Source organism: Oratosquilla oratoria, chromosome 2 (assembly GCF_046742065.1).
Source record: "Oratosquilla oratoria isolate Oo_2021 chromosome 2, ASM4674206v1, whole genome shotgun sequence".
Lineage (NCBI taxonomy): Eukaryota > Metazoa > Arthropoda > Malacostraca > Stomatopoda > Squillidae > Oratosquilla > Oratosquilla oratoria.
In genome coordinates this window covers 28,181,988-28,197,291 of record NC_134778.1, presented here as the reverse complement: position 1 = coordinate 28,197,291, position 15,304 = coordinate 28,181,988, and the positions used below count along the sequence as shown (strand labels likewise).

The 15,304-nt window shown below is 40.5% G+C and overlaps 1 protein-coding gene across 5 annotated transcripts in view; it reads right to left on the bottom strand.

Moving 5' to 3' along the window:
• The window catches only part of LOC143037946 (uncharacterized), a 212,025-nt gene extending 197,871 nt beyond the window's left edge, over positions 1-14,154 (bottom strand). The window contains exons 1-2 of one of the 5 annotated variants that reach the window (XM_076206675.1): positions 14,118-14,154; positions 13,870-14,011 (exon numbers count right to left, since the gene is read on the bottom strand). Coding sequence is in view for 1 of the 5 variants with exons in the window: in XM_076206650.1 (XP_076062765.1) it covers positions 9,477-9,482 (6 nt within the window). In the remaining 4 variants the exon portion in view is untranslated. Of the gene's footprint in view, positions 1-9,476; positions 9,628-13,042; positions 13,160-13,343; positions 13,584-13,869 lie in introns of those variants that run through there. The other 4 variants (XM_076206650.1, XM_076206668.1, XM_076206658.1 and 1 more) reach the window with 4 other exon arrangements.
• Positions 14,155-15,304: the final 1,150 nt, after the last annotated feature.

Genomic DNA, 15,304 nt, shown 5'->3' with positions numbered 1-15,304 from the left:
TTGAAGTGAAGAGTGATGAAATGGAGGTCAGGCTTGGGAATCTGAAGGCAAAAAACACTCTAAGCAAATGAGGCAGTGGAGAAATGTATAACACAGACAAATGAAAATGTAAAGAGGCTTGGTGATATGGAAGCTAAACTGATGGATATTATAGAGGTAGGTGCAACTGATAGTAAGGATTCAATAGATAAGAACAGAGTAGACGGTAAGGAGTTAGATGGAAGGTTAGGTTCTTTAGAGATGAGATTTGTTGGATTGGAGAAGAAAGTAACAAGCCCAAAATTGAAGAAAGATGATACAAGTCAGATTCAAAGCACAGAAAAAGAAGAAATGTACAGACGCTCCTCAACTTACATTTTAGTTACGTTACGAACGGCCAAACGTAAGTTGAAAATGAACGTAAGTTGTTACTGTACCGTACATCCGTAAATTCTATTACCGTATCTTATAAAACACCCCTAAATCATTAATTATACACATAACATTGTAAAACAATAACATTAATTTCAAATAAATTAAATTCAAGCAACATAAATTGAGATGGTGGAGGAGGAGGGGGAGGGGGAGGAGGAGGAGGATGATGAGGCAAGGCACGTTCAGTCTGTCGTTTGTGCCATGTAAACAATGGACGCAGCATCATGCGTAAGTATTGTTTGAACTACGGAGAGTGCGCTAAACTAAAAAATTCACTCAAAAATGTTTTTTACAAAAAAATTTTTACAGTCAGTTCAAACGTAAAATCGAAAAAATGTAAAACGAATGAACGTAAGTAGAGGAGCGTCTGTATAGGGAAATATGTGACACGAGAATCAATGAAAATAATATTGTGACTTATGGCTCTCCATTGTCAAACTGGGGACATGAGGAGAAGAACTGAGCAGGATTGTAACATAGTGAAGGATCTCCTAGTAAATGAACAAGCCAAAATCCTTCGGGTGATAAGACTGGGAAGACCGGGGCTTGAGAGAAACAAACCAAGGCCTATGTTAGTGAATTTTTTGGACATAACTGTTAAGCATAACATTTTTAGTAAATTAAAATTGCTACAAGGAAACAAAAATTTTGATAATATAAGAATCAGGCACAATCTCATTCGACAGGAACTACAACATGAATCAGCAATGTGAAACAAAACAAAAAACTTATCAGAGGAGGGAAAGGGAAAACATATAGTCGTTGAACCACCTTGGAGAAGAAGGATAGGGAAAGCAAAGGAAGAGCAAGCAAACAACCCACAGGAACAAACAGATGGGACAGGAGATCAAAGGCCAAAGGGAAGAATGGAATCTCAGTAAAACTAAACACAATAATGAAGTCCTCAGGATGTGTAAATAGTATAAATAGAAATAAATTGTTGTTTATATTTAGTAATGTGGATGTATATAGCATGGATGAGACCTGAATTAGAAACTAGGCTCAAAGAGATGGTAATACCACCCAGTATTATAGCCTTTGAGGAAGTCAAACCAAAGAACTTCAGGCATGAGAGAACTACTGTGGAGTATAGCTTAGATGGTTACGAGATAGTGGAAAAGAACCTGCATAATGAATATGGTAGAGGGCTGATAATGTATATAAAGAAAGATCTGCATTTTACTACAGTGGATTTGACAACTAATTATGAAGAATACTGTAGTGTAGTGTTAACATCAGCAGGACATCTATCACGTCTTTATTGACTTCAAGAAGGCGTTTGATAGAGTATGGCACGACGCACTGTGGGCCACAATGAAGAAATACAACATGGGCCAGAAGCTAATCAACACCATCAAGCAACTATACACCAAGGCCAGCAGTGCAGTACTTGTAAAAGGCACCATGGGAGACTGGTTCCATACGTCGGTAGGGGTCCGACAGGGATGTCTGCTATCACCAACATTGTTCAACATCTTCCTTGAACGCATAATGACTGAGGCCCTAGAAGATCATCATGGCACAATCAGCATTGGAGGCCGGACCATCACAAACTTGCGGTTCGCCGACAACATCGATGGGTTGGCTGGAGACGAAAAGGAACTCGCCACCATGGTGAACCGCCTGGACAGAACATCATCCAGATTTGGAATGGAGATCAGTGCCGAGAAGACAAAGTTGATGACAAACAGCGCAACACCAATCGAAAGAAAGATCACAGTCAACGGACAAGAACTCGAGACTGTGACTCAGTTCAAGTACCTTGGAGCCATACACAACGAAGAAGGATCAAAGATTGAAGTTCTAGCAAGAGCAGCACAGACGGCAACAACACTTGCAAAGCTGAAACCCATATGGAGAGATAAGAACATCTGTCTCCAGTCAAAGCTGAAGCTACTCCATGCATTAGTCCTGTCCATCTTCCTGTACGCATGTGAGACATGGACGCTGACAGCAGAACTGCAGAGAAAGATCCAGGCAATGGAAATGAGATGTTTCAGAAGACTCCTTGGCATCTCATACACAGATCACATCACAAATGAAGAAGTGCGCAAGACGATCTCACAGCATGTGAAGCACTATGAAGACCTCCTGACCACAGTGAAGAAGAGAAAGCTGAAGTGGTATGGACATGTGACACGGTCCAGCGGACTATCAAAAACCATCCTCCATGGGACAGTTCAGGGGAAGAGGAGACGAGGCAGGCAGAGGAAGAAGTGGGTAGACAATATCACAGAATGGACAGGGAAGAACTTTGCAGAGACCCAGGCCCTTGCCCACGACCGTGAAAGATGGAGGTCACTACTGAATTGTTCATCGATGCAGTGCCCCTACGACCCAGGGGGGTTAAGGGATTCGTGATCGTGATTGTGATATACCAAAGTCCAAACAGCAAAATGGAAAATAACAGCAAGCTTCTTCAACTAATGCAGGAAGTGTGTGATATTAATATGCAATATAAAATACTGTTGGGAGACTTAAATCTTCCTCACATCCTATGGAGAAAAAGCATGACGGATGCTGGGCTGACAGACTTCAACACACAGTTCATAGAAATAGTCCAGGATTGTTTCCTTACCCAAGATATTTTTGACATTACTAGAATAAGAGGTGATAGTGCTGGTAATACCCTTGATTTAGTTTTTAGTAATGATGATTCTATAGTTGAAGATATAAGAGTAGAGTGTCCATTGGGTAAAAGTGACCATGTGTGTATTTTGTTTAACTGTGATATTCAGGAGGTTGCGGATCAAGGTAAGAGAGAAATTTATTTATATGAAAAGGCTGACTATCAGCTTATGAGGAAGAGATTAAATTTGGACTGGACCCAATACCTGTCAGAGGAACTAAACATGGAAGAAAAATGGAAGAAGCTACTTTCAAAACTTCATGAAATGATTGAAGAGTGTGTACCAAAGAAACAATGTAAAGGATAAAATAAGATGAGGAAAAGGACAAATGAGAACCTACCAATAAACAGAAAACTGTGGTCAAAAATAAAGATGAAACAAAGGCTATGGATGAGGTTAAAACAATTAAAGCAAGATAACTGTTTGTGAGACACAGTAAGAGGAGTAGAAGAGGAATATAGGAGACTAAATAATCAAGTCAGGAGATATACCAGAAATGCTGTAAAGGTAAAAGAGAGGGAAATAGCTAGGCACGTGAAAGATAACCCAAAGATTTTTTGGAAATATATGTTGTCCAAGACAAGAACCAAGTCAAGTATAGGTGATCTGTATGTTAATAATAAGAGGACAGCTAACACAACTAATAACAAGAATAAAGCAGATATTCTCTTAGAATAATTTGCAGGGGTCTTCATCAAAGAACTAGAGGGTGAGGTACCACAGATTATGGTGAGAGAAGTACCTGTGCTTGAAGAAGTGATCACCGAAACAAAAATAAATAAAGTTGTGCAAAACCTTAAGAAGAATAAATTGCCCGGCCCTGATGGAGTACATCCAAGAATCATTAAGGAACTGACAGATGAACTACTGGAACCCTTAAGAATACTGCTCAGTAGTTCATTACGGAAAGGTGTGCTACTGCGGGACTGGAGGATTGCACACATTACTGCCATATTCAAGAAAGGAAATAAGAAAGACCCAGGGAATTATAGACCAGTCAGCCTTACAAGTGTTATTTGTAAGCTCATGGAATCATTGTTGAGAGAATAAATAATAACTCATATGAAGGAAAATAAAATGTTTAGTAAGAGACAATACGGATTTATATCAGGCAGATCAACAGTACTACAAATTATAAAAGTGTTGGACAACTGCACAGATGCCCTGGATGAGGGGAAGGCAGTTGATGCAGTCTATTATGATTTTATGAAGGTGTTTGACCGGGTTTGGCCTTGCTGTGGATGTGCTGTGTCTTGTGACACTGCTTATGACCCAGGGCAGTGGACAAGATACAGGGATGACCCGTCATCCAGGAGGTGCCAAGATAAGAGGGAGGATAGAGGGCGGAGGGGAGTGGAGTGTATTGGGGTTGGAATGGGTGGGAATGATTTTTATGCCTTTGTTTTTTGGCTATCTCTCTTGTAAGGGGGAAAAAAGCCCTTGGTATATGTATGTATGTTTGTTTGACCGGGTGGTACCACATAGAAGATTGATTGAAAAGGTGGCGAGCTATAACATACAAGAAAAACTACTGAAATGGATCCAGAGCTTTTCAAATGGGAGATGGCAGAGAGTTTTAGTAAATGGAGAGACATCAGACTGGAAGGAAGTAACAAGTGGAGTTCCCCAAGGTTCGGTATTGGGACCGCTGTCATTTGTTCTTTTTATAAATGATTTGCCAGATACAGTTAAACATAACAGTGAGGTGATCCTGTATGCTGATGACACTAAGGTGTTCAGGAGGATACAGGAGAGTAAAGGCAGCAATGACTGCAACAGCTCTGTAGGGAAGAGGCCAAACGCAGAGTATGGGAGTCCAATATATTTTACGTTTCGCCCAGCAGGGCTTCGTTATTTCTGAAGAAGCCCTGCTGGGCGAAACGTAAAATATATTGGACTCCCATACTCTGCGTTTGGCCTCTTCCCTACAGGATACAGGAGGCTGAAGATTGCATAAAGCTGCAGGAGGACCTGGATGAGCTCCAGAACTGGACAGAAAAATGGCTATTAACCCCTTCCATACGGTGCCGCACACGTAGGCGTCATGGACTTAGATCTCGGTGGCAGCAGCCAATGCCAGCCGTACGACGTGTCGTAATAATACTCGCATCATAAAATATAGTCACCGCTTATATCGATCGTTCTCTCTTCACCCGTGAATTTTGATAACCATAGAAAATGCGATTACAAAAGAATTAGAAAGAATGTCATTATGGAGGGGCGACTACAATAAATATAATTAAGACGCCGATATGGCAGCCTCGCGAATACACTCGCTCCCCATGACGCCTACGTGTGCGGCACCGTATGGAAGGGGTTAAGTTTCCATCCCGAGAAAAGTATATATATGAGAATTGGCAACACTAAGGTACAAGACTATAGCTACTCCATGTACAATGAGATTAGTAAAACAAGAACAGAAAAAGATATTGGTGTAGTCATTGATTACAAACTTACTTTCTCTGATCATCTGGCTGAGAAAATAAACAATGCCAACAAGATTGTGGGTCTTATAAGAAGAACTTTTACACATCTGGAACCAACAGTTTTTAAAACTCTCTTTACTGCCCTGGTCAGACCACAATTAGAGTATGCCAACCTGGTATGATGCCCATATCTTATCAAGGACATTGTGAAGCACTTGAAAATGTGCAAAGAAGAGCAACAAAAATGGTGCCGTGTCTTAAAGAGCTGCCTTATGAAGCGAGGCTGAAGAGACTAGGTCTGCCTACCTTGACATACAGGATATCCAGAGGAGATCAAATCAAAACTTTTAAGATTATTACCAACAAGTATGATAAGGACTGTACTGAGGGTCTCTTCAGGATGAGGGAAGACAGTGTGACGAAAGGACATGAAAAGAAAACATACAAGACCAGAGCCAGATTGAATCATCACAAATACTCCTTCTCAAACCAACTGGTTAGTGTCTGGAACAGTCTGCCAGATAGGGTAGTGGCCTCCAAAACAGTTGCTCAGTTTGAAGTCAGACTGGATAAGTATTGGCATGGGCAGGAATTTTTTTTTAATTATAAAGCAAAAATCAATACAATGTGCTACTGCCAGCCACACAGTGTCCTGGCTACCATACTGGAGCCAAAGGCCCTTTAAATGGGCCTCTTCCAGGGAATCATCTGTGAGTATCTGTGAGTTTTTGACATGCCCAGGTAATTTGTTGACCCACAAAGCCCAAGTATTCCAAATTTCAATAAAATTGGACCAGTGGTTTTGAGTTTATATGTATTTCTTTACCAAAATCTTTATGAATTACCACTCTTAATTCTAACATTTTGTTATGGTAGTCTAGCCAAAAATTCAGGTAAAAAAAAAAAAAAAAAAAAAAAAAAAAAAAAAAAAAGTCTCCCTTATTTTTCAAGCTATTTAAAAAATTTAAAAAGTATTTTGTTTCTAATGAAATTGTCTTTCACATGCAACAAGAATTTAAGGGATACCATTTTTTTTTTGTGCTCGTACCTAATTCATATAGTATTGTTAGCTAGGTCAAACACAGCTAGAGGTGCCACCATCTATTACATCTGCCAATAGCATGTCATTTTATGCGTATGCCATTCAAACGGCCAAATTTACATATCATGGGAAATCTAATTCATAAAAATGTCACGTGAGTGTATTTTACTATGATCACAGTAAATTTCAACCAATCACATCATTAGTTACATATTGGTACATAGAAACATGAAAAAAACATGGCAACCTGCATTCAGCAGTAAATCGAAAAAATTCTGCCTCCGCCCAATCACAACATACAGATATCTGCACTTCGTGTGGCATGGACGGAGACATTGAACATACCATAGGCTGCAATGGATGTCCTAACTGGATCCACTATCTTTGCACGGGGCTTCCCTTATATCAAATCATGTTCTTCATAAAAACAAACAGAAAATACACGTGTAAAATGTGTTTTGATAAGACATACGGGGATGACGACGTAGCGATGAACGAAACAAAGGAGGCGGAAGACGCTTTAATCTGGCAGGATAAAAACCTCCCAAAAACAAGCAAACTGACAAGAGATATCAGTGCCTCCCCGAACACATTGAACCCACTTCCACCAACACAAACAAGGGTAGATAATGAGGAATCACTGACCCAAAAGGACACCACAACATCCCAACAAACACAGCACACCACACAACAACTCATATCAACTGACCAAACCCCAAACCACCCCACAGGGACTAGGCCCAAGACTACAGAGAAAGGGCAAGTAACTAGTAACCCTGATCACACCAACTCGGTTAAAGAGCCTCACCCCACCAGGACAATTTCCGAGGCTAAGGCCATTGACGCCACAGACACAGTTGCGGTCACCATTAAGACAGGGGAGACTCATAACCCTGTCCAAAACAAAGCAACGAAAGTACCTCACCCTACCAGGACAATTCCCAAGGCTAAAGTTTCGGATGCCAAGACGAAACAAGCCACTGCCCCCACCCAGGCAAACCCACCTATAAGTCTAAGCCCAGCCAACCCCCCTCAGAACGGGGCTGGGCTCAAGGACCAGGGCAAGGAAATCCCTATCTGCCGGTACTATAAGAAGGGCCGATACAGACATGGCAACTCAGGCACAGAATGCAACTATAAACAACCCAAACCATGCCACAAGCTTTTGATGCATGGTATTCGGGATGATCGTGGTTGCAAATTAGGAAGGGATAAATGCCCTCAGTTCCACCCATTCATGTGTAAGAATTCTGTAAGGCACAGCATATGCCAAGTCAAGTCTTGCAAATTCACGCATGTCAAAGGGACATGGAAACCAAATGACACCAAAACCCAGGTCACAAACTCAAACATCAACAACAACAACAACAAAAAACCTGGTAACCTGGGAAGCAAACCAGGAAATACCAGACATAGGGCAGCACCAGGGACACCCACAGGCTCCCAATCAAACACACACACAAACGTTAGCTCACCTTTTTTAGAGATAGCGACAGGTCTACAGACCACCATGAACACGCTGACCAAAGCTGTAGAGTCCCAGGGCTTAATACTACCCTCCCTGATGCAAGGAAGTCACAGGAGCTGGCCACCACTTCAGGCCCATCCGGCATTCCCCTGGGCACCCGTCATTCACACCAACTAGAGTCCATCCTAATGGGTAACATACAGGGCCTCTACCCTTAAAGCAACAGAAGCAAAGTCTCCTTCCTGAAGGAACTATCACTAGAAGAGGACCCATTGTTCATTGCCCTAACAGAGACTCACCTGGCTACTGACGTAAAAGACTCTGAGATAGGAATAACCAACTACACCCCATTTAGAGCTGACAGAGAAGGAAAAAGCCATGGTGGTGCAATGGTCTATCTCAGGCACGATCTAGCCGCCCACACCAAGACACTATTATCCCACTCAAACGGGGTGATAGAACTCTTAGCCTTACACATCACTAACATAAATCTAATCATTGTAAACTGCTACCGCCCACCTCAGTGTAGTCTCAAAAGCTTTGGAAAAACTGAATGAAGTGCTGGAGACCGCCCCATATGCCATGACAGATATCATCATGTGTGGTGACTTCAACTTCCCCTTTATATGCTGGCCTGATGGCAGAACCTGTGGGGGCACTCTAGAAGACCAAGCCCAAGCCAAACTCCTTTTAGAGACGGCACACAAACTGTTCCTAAACCAGAATATAATGGAGCCAACTAGAAGGAGCAACATCCTCAACCTCTTTTTTACCAATAATGAAGAGTCGGTCAGCAATTGCAGGTCAGAGAAAACAATCCATATCAACACAACTTACATCAAAAGTAAGACACCGCAGGAATGCCTGACTCCTCCGGACATGACACCCTTTGCCAGCTTCAACTTCTTCAGTCAAAAGGTAGACTGGGAACAGTTACAACAGGATCTCAGGAAGATTGACTGGAAGATGGCACTGCAGGAAACTGATCCCAACACCATTCTCAACACACTATTGAGGATTTTGCTGGAGGTGTGTACTGCCTATGTGCCACAAAAAAACAACAAAAAGGATCACAGGTACTCCATCCCGCGTGACAGGAAAATCCTCATGCAAAAGCGCGCCAACCTCAACTTAAAACTCACTAAAAGTAGCAATGAGACACAAAGGCTCTCAATCTCCTAAAAAATTGAGGACATAGAGCAGAAAATCAAACACTCACACGAGGAGCAGAGAAGAACGGAGGAATACCAAGCTATAGAAAACATAAAGCACAATCCAAAATTCTTCTACAGCTACTGTAAGAAATTCCTGAAAACCAAGTCACAGATTGGGCCCCTAGTGACTGAACAAGGAATCATAACAGATGACCTACAGGAAACCTGCCAGATGCTGGCACACCAATACAACAGTGTGTTCAGCATACCAAAGACACATATGGAAATCCTCGATCCCACAACCTTTTTCAACCAGGTGACTACAAACCTGAACCAGCTTACCGACATTCAAGTGACAGTAGGGGACATCAAAAAGGCAATAAAGGAGTTCAGGATTATCTCGGCCACTGGACCAGACGGCGTTCCGGCAATCCTACTCCCACAATGCAGTGAGGTCTTGGCAGTCCCAATCCATATGTTGTGGCTAGCCTCCCTAGACAAAGGAGAGATCCCGGCACTACTAAAACAAGCCATCATAAGCCCAATATACAAAGGAGGAGATCGGACCTTGCCAAAGAACTATCGACCTGTCGCCCTCACGTCCCACATTGTCAAAATAATTGAGAAATGCATAAGGGACAAGCTGTTCACACACCTTGAAGTGAATAAACTCATAAAAGAGAATCAGCATGGTTTCAGGAAAGGTCGGTCATGCCTCTCAAACCTACTGGCACACTACGACTGGCTACTACGGAACCTGTCAGAGGGGAGAAATGTTGACGTAGTATTCCTAGACTTTGCCAAAGCCTTCGACAAGGTGGACCACAGTGTCCTCCTCCACAAGGCAAGGGATCTAGGAATCTCAGGGAAGCTAGGAGTCTGGCTTCACAACTTTCTGACAGACCATACACAAACAGTCACCGTTGATGGTGTGAAGTCCATTGAATCCAAGGTAATAAATGGAGTACCACAAGGATCTGTACTCGGCCCCCTCCTATTCCTAATCCACATGAATGACATAAATAGGAGTGTGGACTCAACCCTCCTGTCTTTTGCCGACGATACCCACATCAGCTGTGCAGTGCGGGAAAGTGGGGACATGCAACATCTACAAGACGATCTCAACTCAGTTTATGCATGGGCCAACAACAGCAACATACAATTCAACGAAGAGAAGTTTGAGGTCTTGAGATATGGCACAAACCAAGGCATTAAAGACAACACTGAACTGCAAGCGGAAAGAGGTTTAAAAATCACACCCAAAGCCCATGTAAAAAGCCTGGGCATTCACTTAAGTAATGATGCCACTTTCCAGCACCACATCATGCAATCAGTGAAAAGAGCAAGAGGGATGGCCAGCTGGGTACTAAGGACTTTCTCCTCAAGAGAGGTTCAAGTGATGCTTACCCTCTGGATGGCGCTTATTCAACCGATCCTGGACTATAGTAGCCAACTCTGGTCGCCACACAAACGCGAAGACATCCAGATGCTTGAAACTGTCCAAAGGAACTACACCAGGCATATCAAAGGGATGCAAGATCTCAACTATTGGGATCGCCTGGGAGCACTAGGTCTATACTCTCAACAAGGGAGGAGAGAAAGATACAGGGTCATTTACACATGGAATATCCTAGAGAGACTTGTTCCGGACCCCACGCCCTCAACAATCAAGCCATACCACAGTGTAAGGCAAGGGCGAAAGTGTGAGAGACAAATTCTCCCATCAAGAGCCCCGGAAAGGATTAAGACCCAAAAGAAGTGAGAGAGAAAACCAAATGCTCGGTGGACAGCTTCAAACATGCACTGGACAGGTTTATGTGGAAGGTGCCAGACGAGCCTCCAGTGCTAGGCTACACCGCCATCAGTAGGTTTTCTCCAAACTCAATACCAGACCAACTGGCCCTCGCGAGGAGGGACAACAGGACTGGCAGCAGCGGTAGTCCACTACGGCTGTGAGGATTGACCTCGGAACTTCACTAAGTAAACTAAGTAAAGTAATAAATGGAAACTACTAGTCTCACAAATTATTCTGATACCAAAACCAGGGCAGGGTATCACGGGAGAGCTAAGAAATCGTAAATAGAAAATGAGTTTTTTCTATTAGGTCGGGTAACGACAACATTAAATGTATTGTGGCATCTCAGCCGCCGATGCAGATGTGTCCATCGAACCATCTTTGCATGCTTTATCATGATCTATACTGGTACCCTAACCTAATGTAAGGTAGTGTAATCCAGTTATATCTTGCTATTGAACATTGTGTGAATAACTGTACTGGTTGATATGTCATTACTTGGGCTGCCATATTGGCTAATCAAGGTAATAGTTATTTCGTAGTTCTCCCAACTTTCTGATGCTTGAAAAACGAAGTCTAGGGCACTTCTAACCTCTCAGGTCAATTTGGCACTACGTTTCCAAAAGTGTTGTTACAAACAATGTTATGTACTTGGCTACACACTTTTTGGCCCGATTTCCTGGGACAAAATAGACCTGATTTGGTACCTTTCAAAATTCAATATCTCGGGAACTAAGACAGCTAGATGGATAATTCAAATTGCATTATACTCATAGTGACTTTCTGCATCACATGAGAACTACTTCAGCTCAAATATTAGGAATTCCATTTTCATGTATGATGTTGACCTTGGTTAGGTAGGTCAAATACCACCAGAGGCGCCACCGTCGATGAGGAGCCCAATAGCGCGTCATTTTATGCGCACGCCATGCAAACGGCCAAATTTACATACCGCCGGATATTTCATTCATACAAATGTTATACGAGTGTATTTACTACGATCGTAGTAAATTTCAAACAATTACATCATCAGTTACATGTCGGTACATAAAAACATAAGATAAACATGGCGGCTTGCATTCAGCAGTAAATCGAAAATTGGTTTATGTTTCAGCGTAAAAAATGAGCTAAATAAATTCAGAGTGCGGACAACTAACCAAAAATAACGAAAACTACTAGTCTCGTGGATTATTCTTATACCAAAATAAAGGCAGCGTGATACGGTAGAGCTGAGAAATCGGTGGTACTAATTAGTTTTTTATTCTATCGGGTCGGATTATCGGATAACAACATCAACATCCATCCCGCCATCTTATCAAACTTCACTCTATTAAGTTTCTTACTAATATGTTATTAGTGTAATAGACTTATAGTTGAATTATTTGAACTATTTTCTTTAAAATGTGTGATTTTCATGTAATTTGATCAAAGAGAAGTTACGTTTTTATCCTCCGTAATATTACGGACCACAGCTACGATTCGTCCTGCCCGCTATGATCACTGGTGGTATGGATCAAACTACACTATTAAGTTTGTTACTATTGTGCTATTAGTGTAATAGCTTGCATATAGTTGAATTATTCAAACTATTTTCTTTAAAATGTGTGATTTTAATGTAATTTGACGGTATTCGTAGCTGTGGTGGGTAATTTTGCAAAGGATAGAAACGTAATTCTATGATCAAATTACATGGAAATCACACATCTTATAGAAAATAGGTCAAATAATGCAACCATATATTAAATTTTTATATAAAATTGTGCCTGTCAGTAAAAACCGTCATTGTTTACGTTTGATCGGCGATAGTCAGACCGCACGTTTCGGCCCGATTTTCTGGGAAAAAATAGGCCCGATTTAATTCCATTCAAAATGCAATATCTCGAGAATTAGGACAGCTAGATGGATAATCCAAATTGCATTATACTCATAGCGACTTTTTGCATCCCATGAGAACTACTTCAGCTCAAATATCAGGAATTTCATTTTCATGTTGACCTAGCTACCTTGGTTAGTTTACCAAAATAATGAATGGTAAGCACTCATTTGATATATAAGCCATTCCATTCCATTACTCAACCAATTCAGAATATCATCTCCAGGATGATTTATTTACAATCAGTGATGTCTTGGAAGAAGTGTCCTAGAATGAATATGAAATGCCAGTCAGGGATGACGAGTGAAGTAGCACTAAAAAAAAAAAAAAAAAAAACTAAGACATCCTCAAGTTATGAAGGGTTTAATCTAACTAGTCATTTCCCTGCAGAAGGATAACTTTAACTGTGACAATTTTTATACATGTGCGTATACATGCCAAAATAACTGGAAAAAATAATGGCGTGGGTTGAATGACATATTATAATTATTATCATATGTAAGTTTACACGTACTAGTAAACCTGGCGAGTAAATGCTTACCTATTACTTAACAATGAATGAAGTTAAAAATCATGAGAGGCACCTATAACTTCATAATTTAACAGCATGATGCACTTTTCTCTGCAAAACTGCAGAAACAGGTTTTCAATATCTATATTTATAAATATGCGATCACTGATATTAACACACGACATGGAAACACGACCTAAGCTTGTTTACATACAACTTTTCGTTTGATTTCAAACGCTGAGCGTAACTTTCGGCGTTTATTGTTTCTGGATTTGACTATATAAAATATTACTGAGGACAGTGCAGAATACACTAAAAAATCTACCAATTGTAGTTCGCACATTATATCGTTAAAATAAACCAATTGTAAATGTATAGAGATAGACAGACAGACAGACACACACACACACACACACACACATATATATATATATATATATATATATATATATACAAATATATATATATATATATATATACATATATAAATATATATATATATATATATATATATATATATATACATACATTCACATGCATAAAAAAGACTACTTACTCAATATACTTGGGGGCTAGGCAAGCTAAATTATTGTATCACCAAATACATATGTCAGCTCTTCCGGAGTGGCTTGGCAAGCCTATCCCCAAATCTTGTTCCCATTACATGTTTGTGTGTAGAATGGTAGAGTATGAAACATCTGACAAGTGACAAACAAGGGAATTGATCATAGATTATTATAAGCTACTGATTATTAAAAGTACACTTTTTATGACTCTAGTGTTAAAATAGCTGTATACGCATACCCATTCCAAGTTTTTTGGCGGCTAACATACGATCGGCTGTAAAAACGCAAAATTTACTGTGATCTGTTCTGTACGTTTGTAAACATCAAGTAAACATAAGAACAAGAATGAAGACAGACAAACAGAGAGACTTTATTTGGCAATGAATCATTGTACATGAAGTGCAAATAATGACAAGAACACATAGTTGGGAATGATAAATGCAAATTGCCGATGATAACACAAAGAGCATGTACGCTTATTTCCATTGTGGTCCTCATCAGATTGTTATTCTACACTAAGTCACACAGACAACATATGTAGGGGTTTAAGGGGAACAGAGACAATCATGAGTAATACCAGTCAGTACACATATGACACATAAACATTGTTATAGTTTTGCTAGTATTACTAAAATGTTTGTACACATAGGAATATAATATTGATACCAAAAATTTGAGCACCAACACAAAAAGAAACATTACATTAAGCAAAGGAACAACAAAATAATGTTAAGCTGTAACAAAATTGAAAATAGTATGAGTGAGTACTATATCATAGTACCATTAATGATATACTGTAAAATTCTACAGCTGTATCAACATGTATGAGTGAGTACTATATCAGAGTAGTACCATTAATGATATACTACAATATTCTACATCTGTAACAACATGTAGTTATAGTGAATGCTACACTTTAGCTAGGGTCACCTATTAATTAAATCTAACATTTAACCTGAATCTCAGGACGGAGTGGGCAATTTATATGAGCACTAGGGAGTAGTACATTATAACCTGAAGCACCAGAGGTAGGGTACAGGGGACCAGTACTCGAATGAATAGAACAACAAAGAGAACGAGGAAAAAGGTCAGATCATAACTGTTCTCGGACCCTACCTGAGACATATACCATATAACATATTATGACTGGCAAAACAAAGGTGGAAGCCAATTTGTAAACATCAATCATTGTTATACTAAACTAAACTTCTGAAGAACAAATAAAAAAAGGGGGGGGGTCAGAACAGTTATGAGTGAACGCAGATTTGGATGGTATTACTCATGGAATCAGAAGGGGACTGCAAGAGGCCACAAGGCCTACACTAAGCAGCTCCGTATCCATCACCACCTGCCATCCTCATCCATAAAGTTGTCTAATCGTTTCTTAAAACAACTGATAGTTTCAGCGCTCACTACATGGTTACT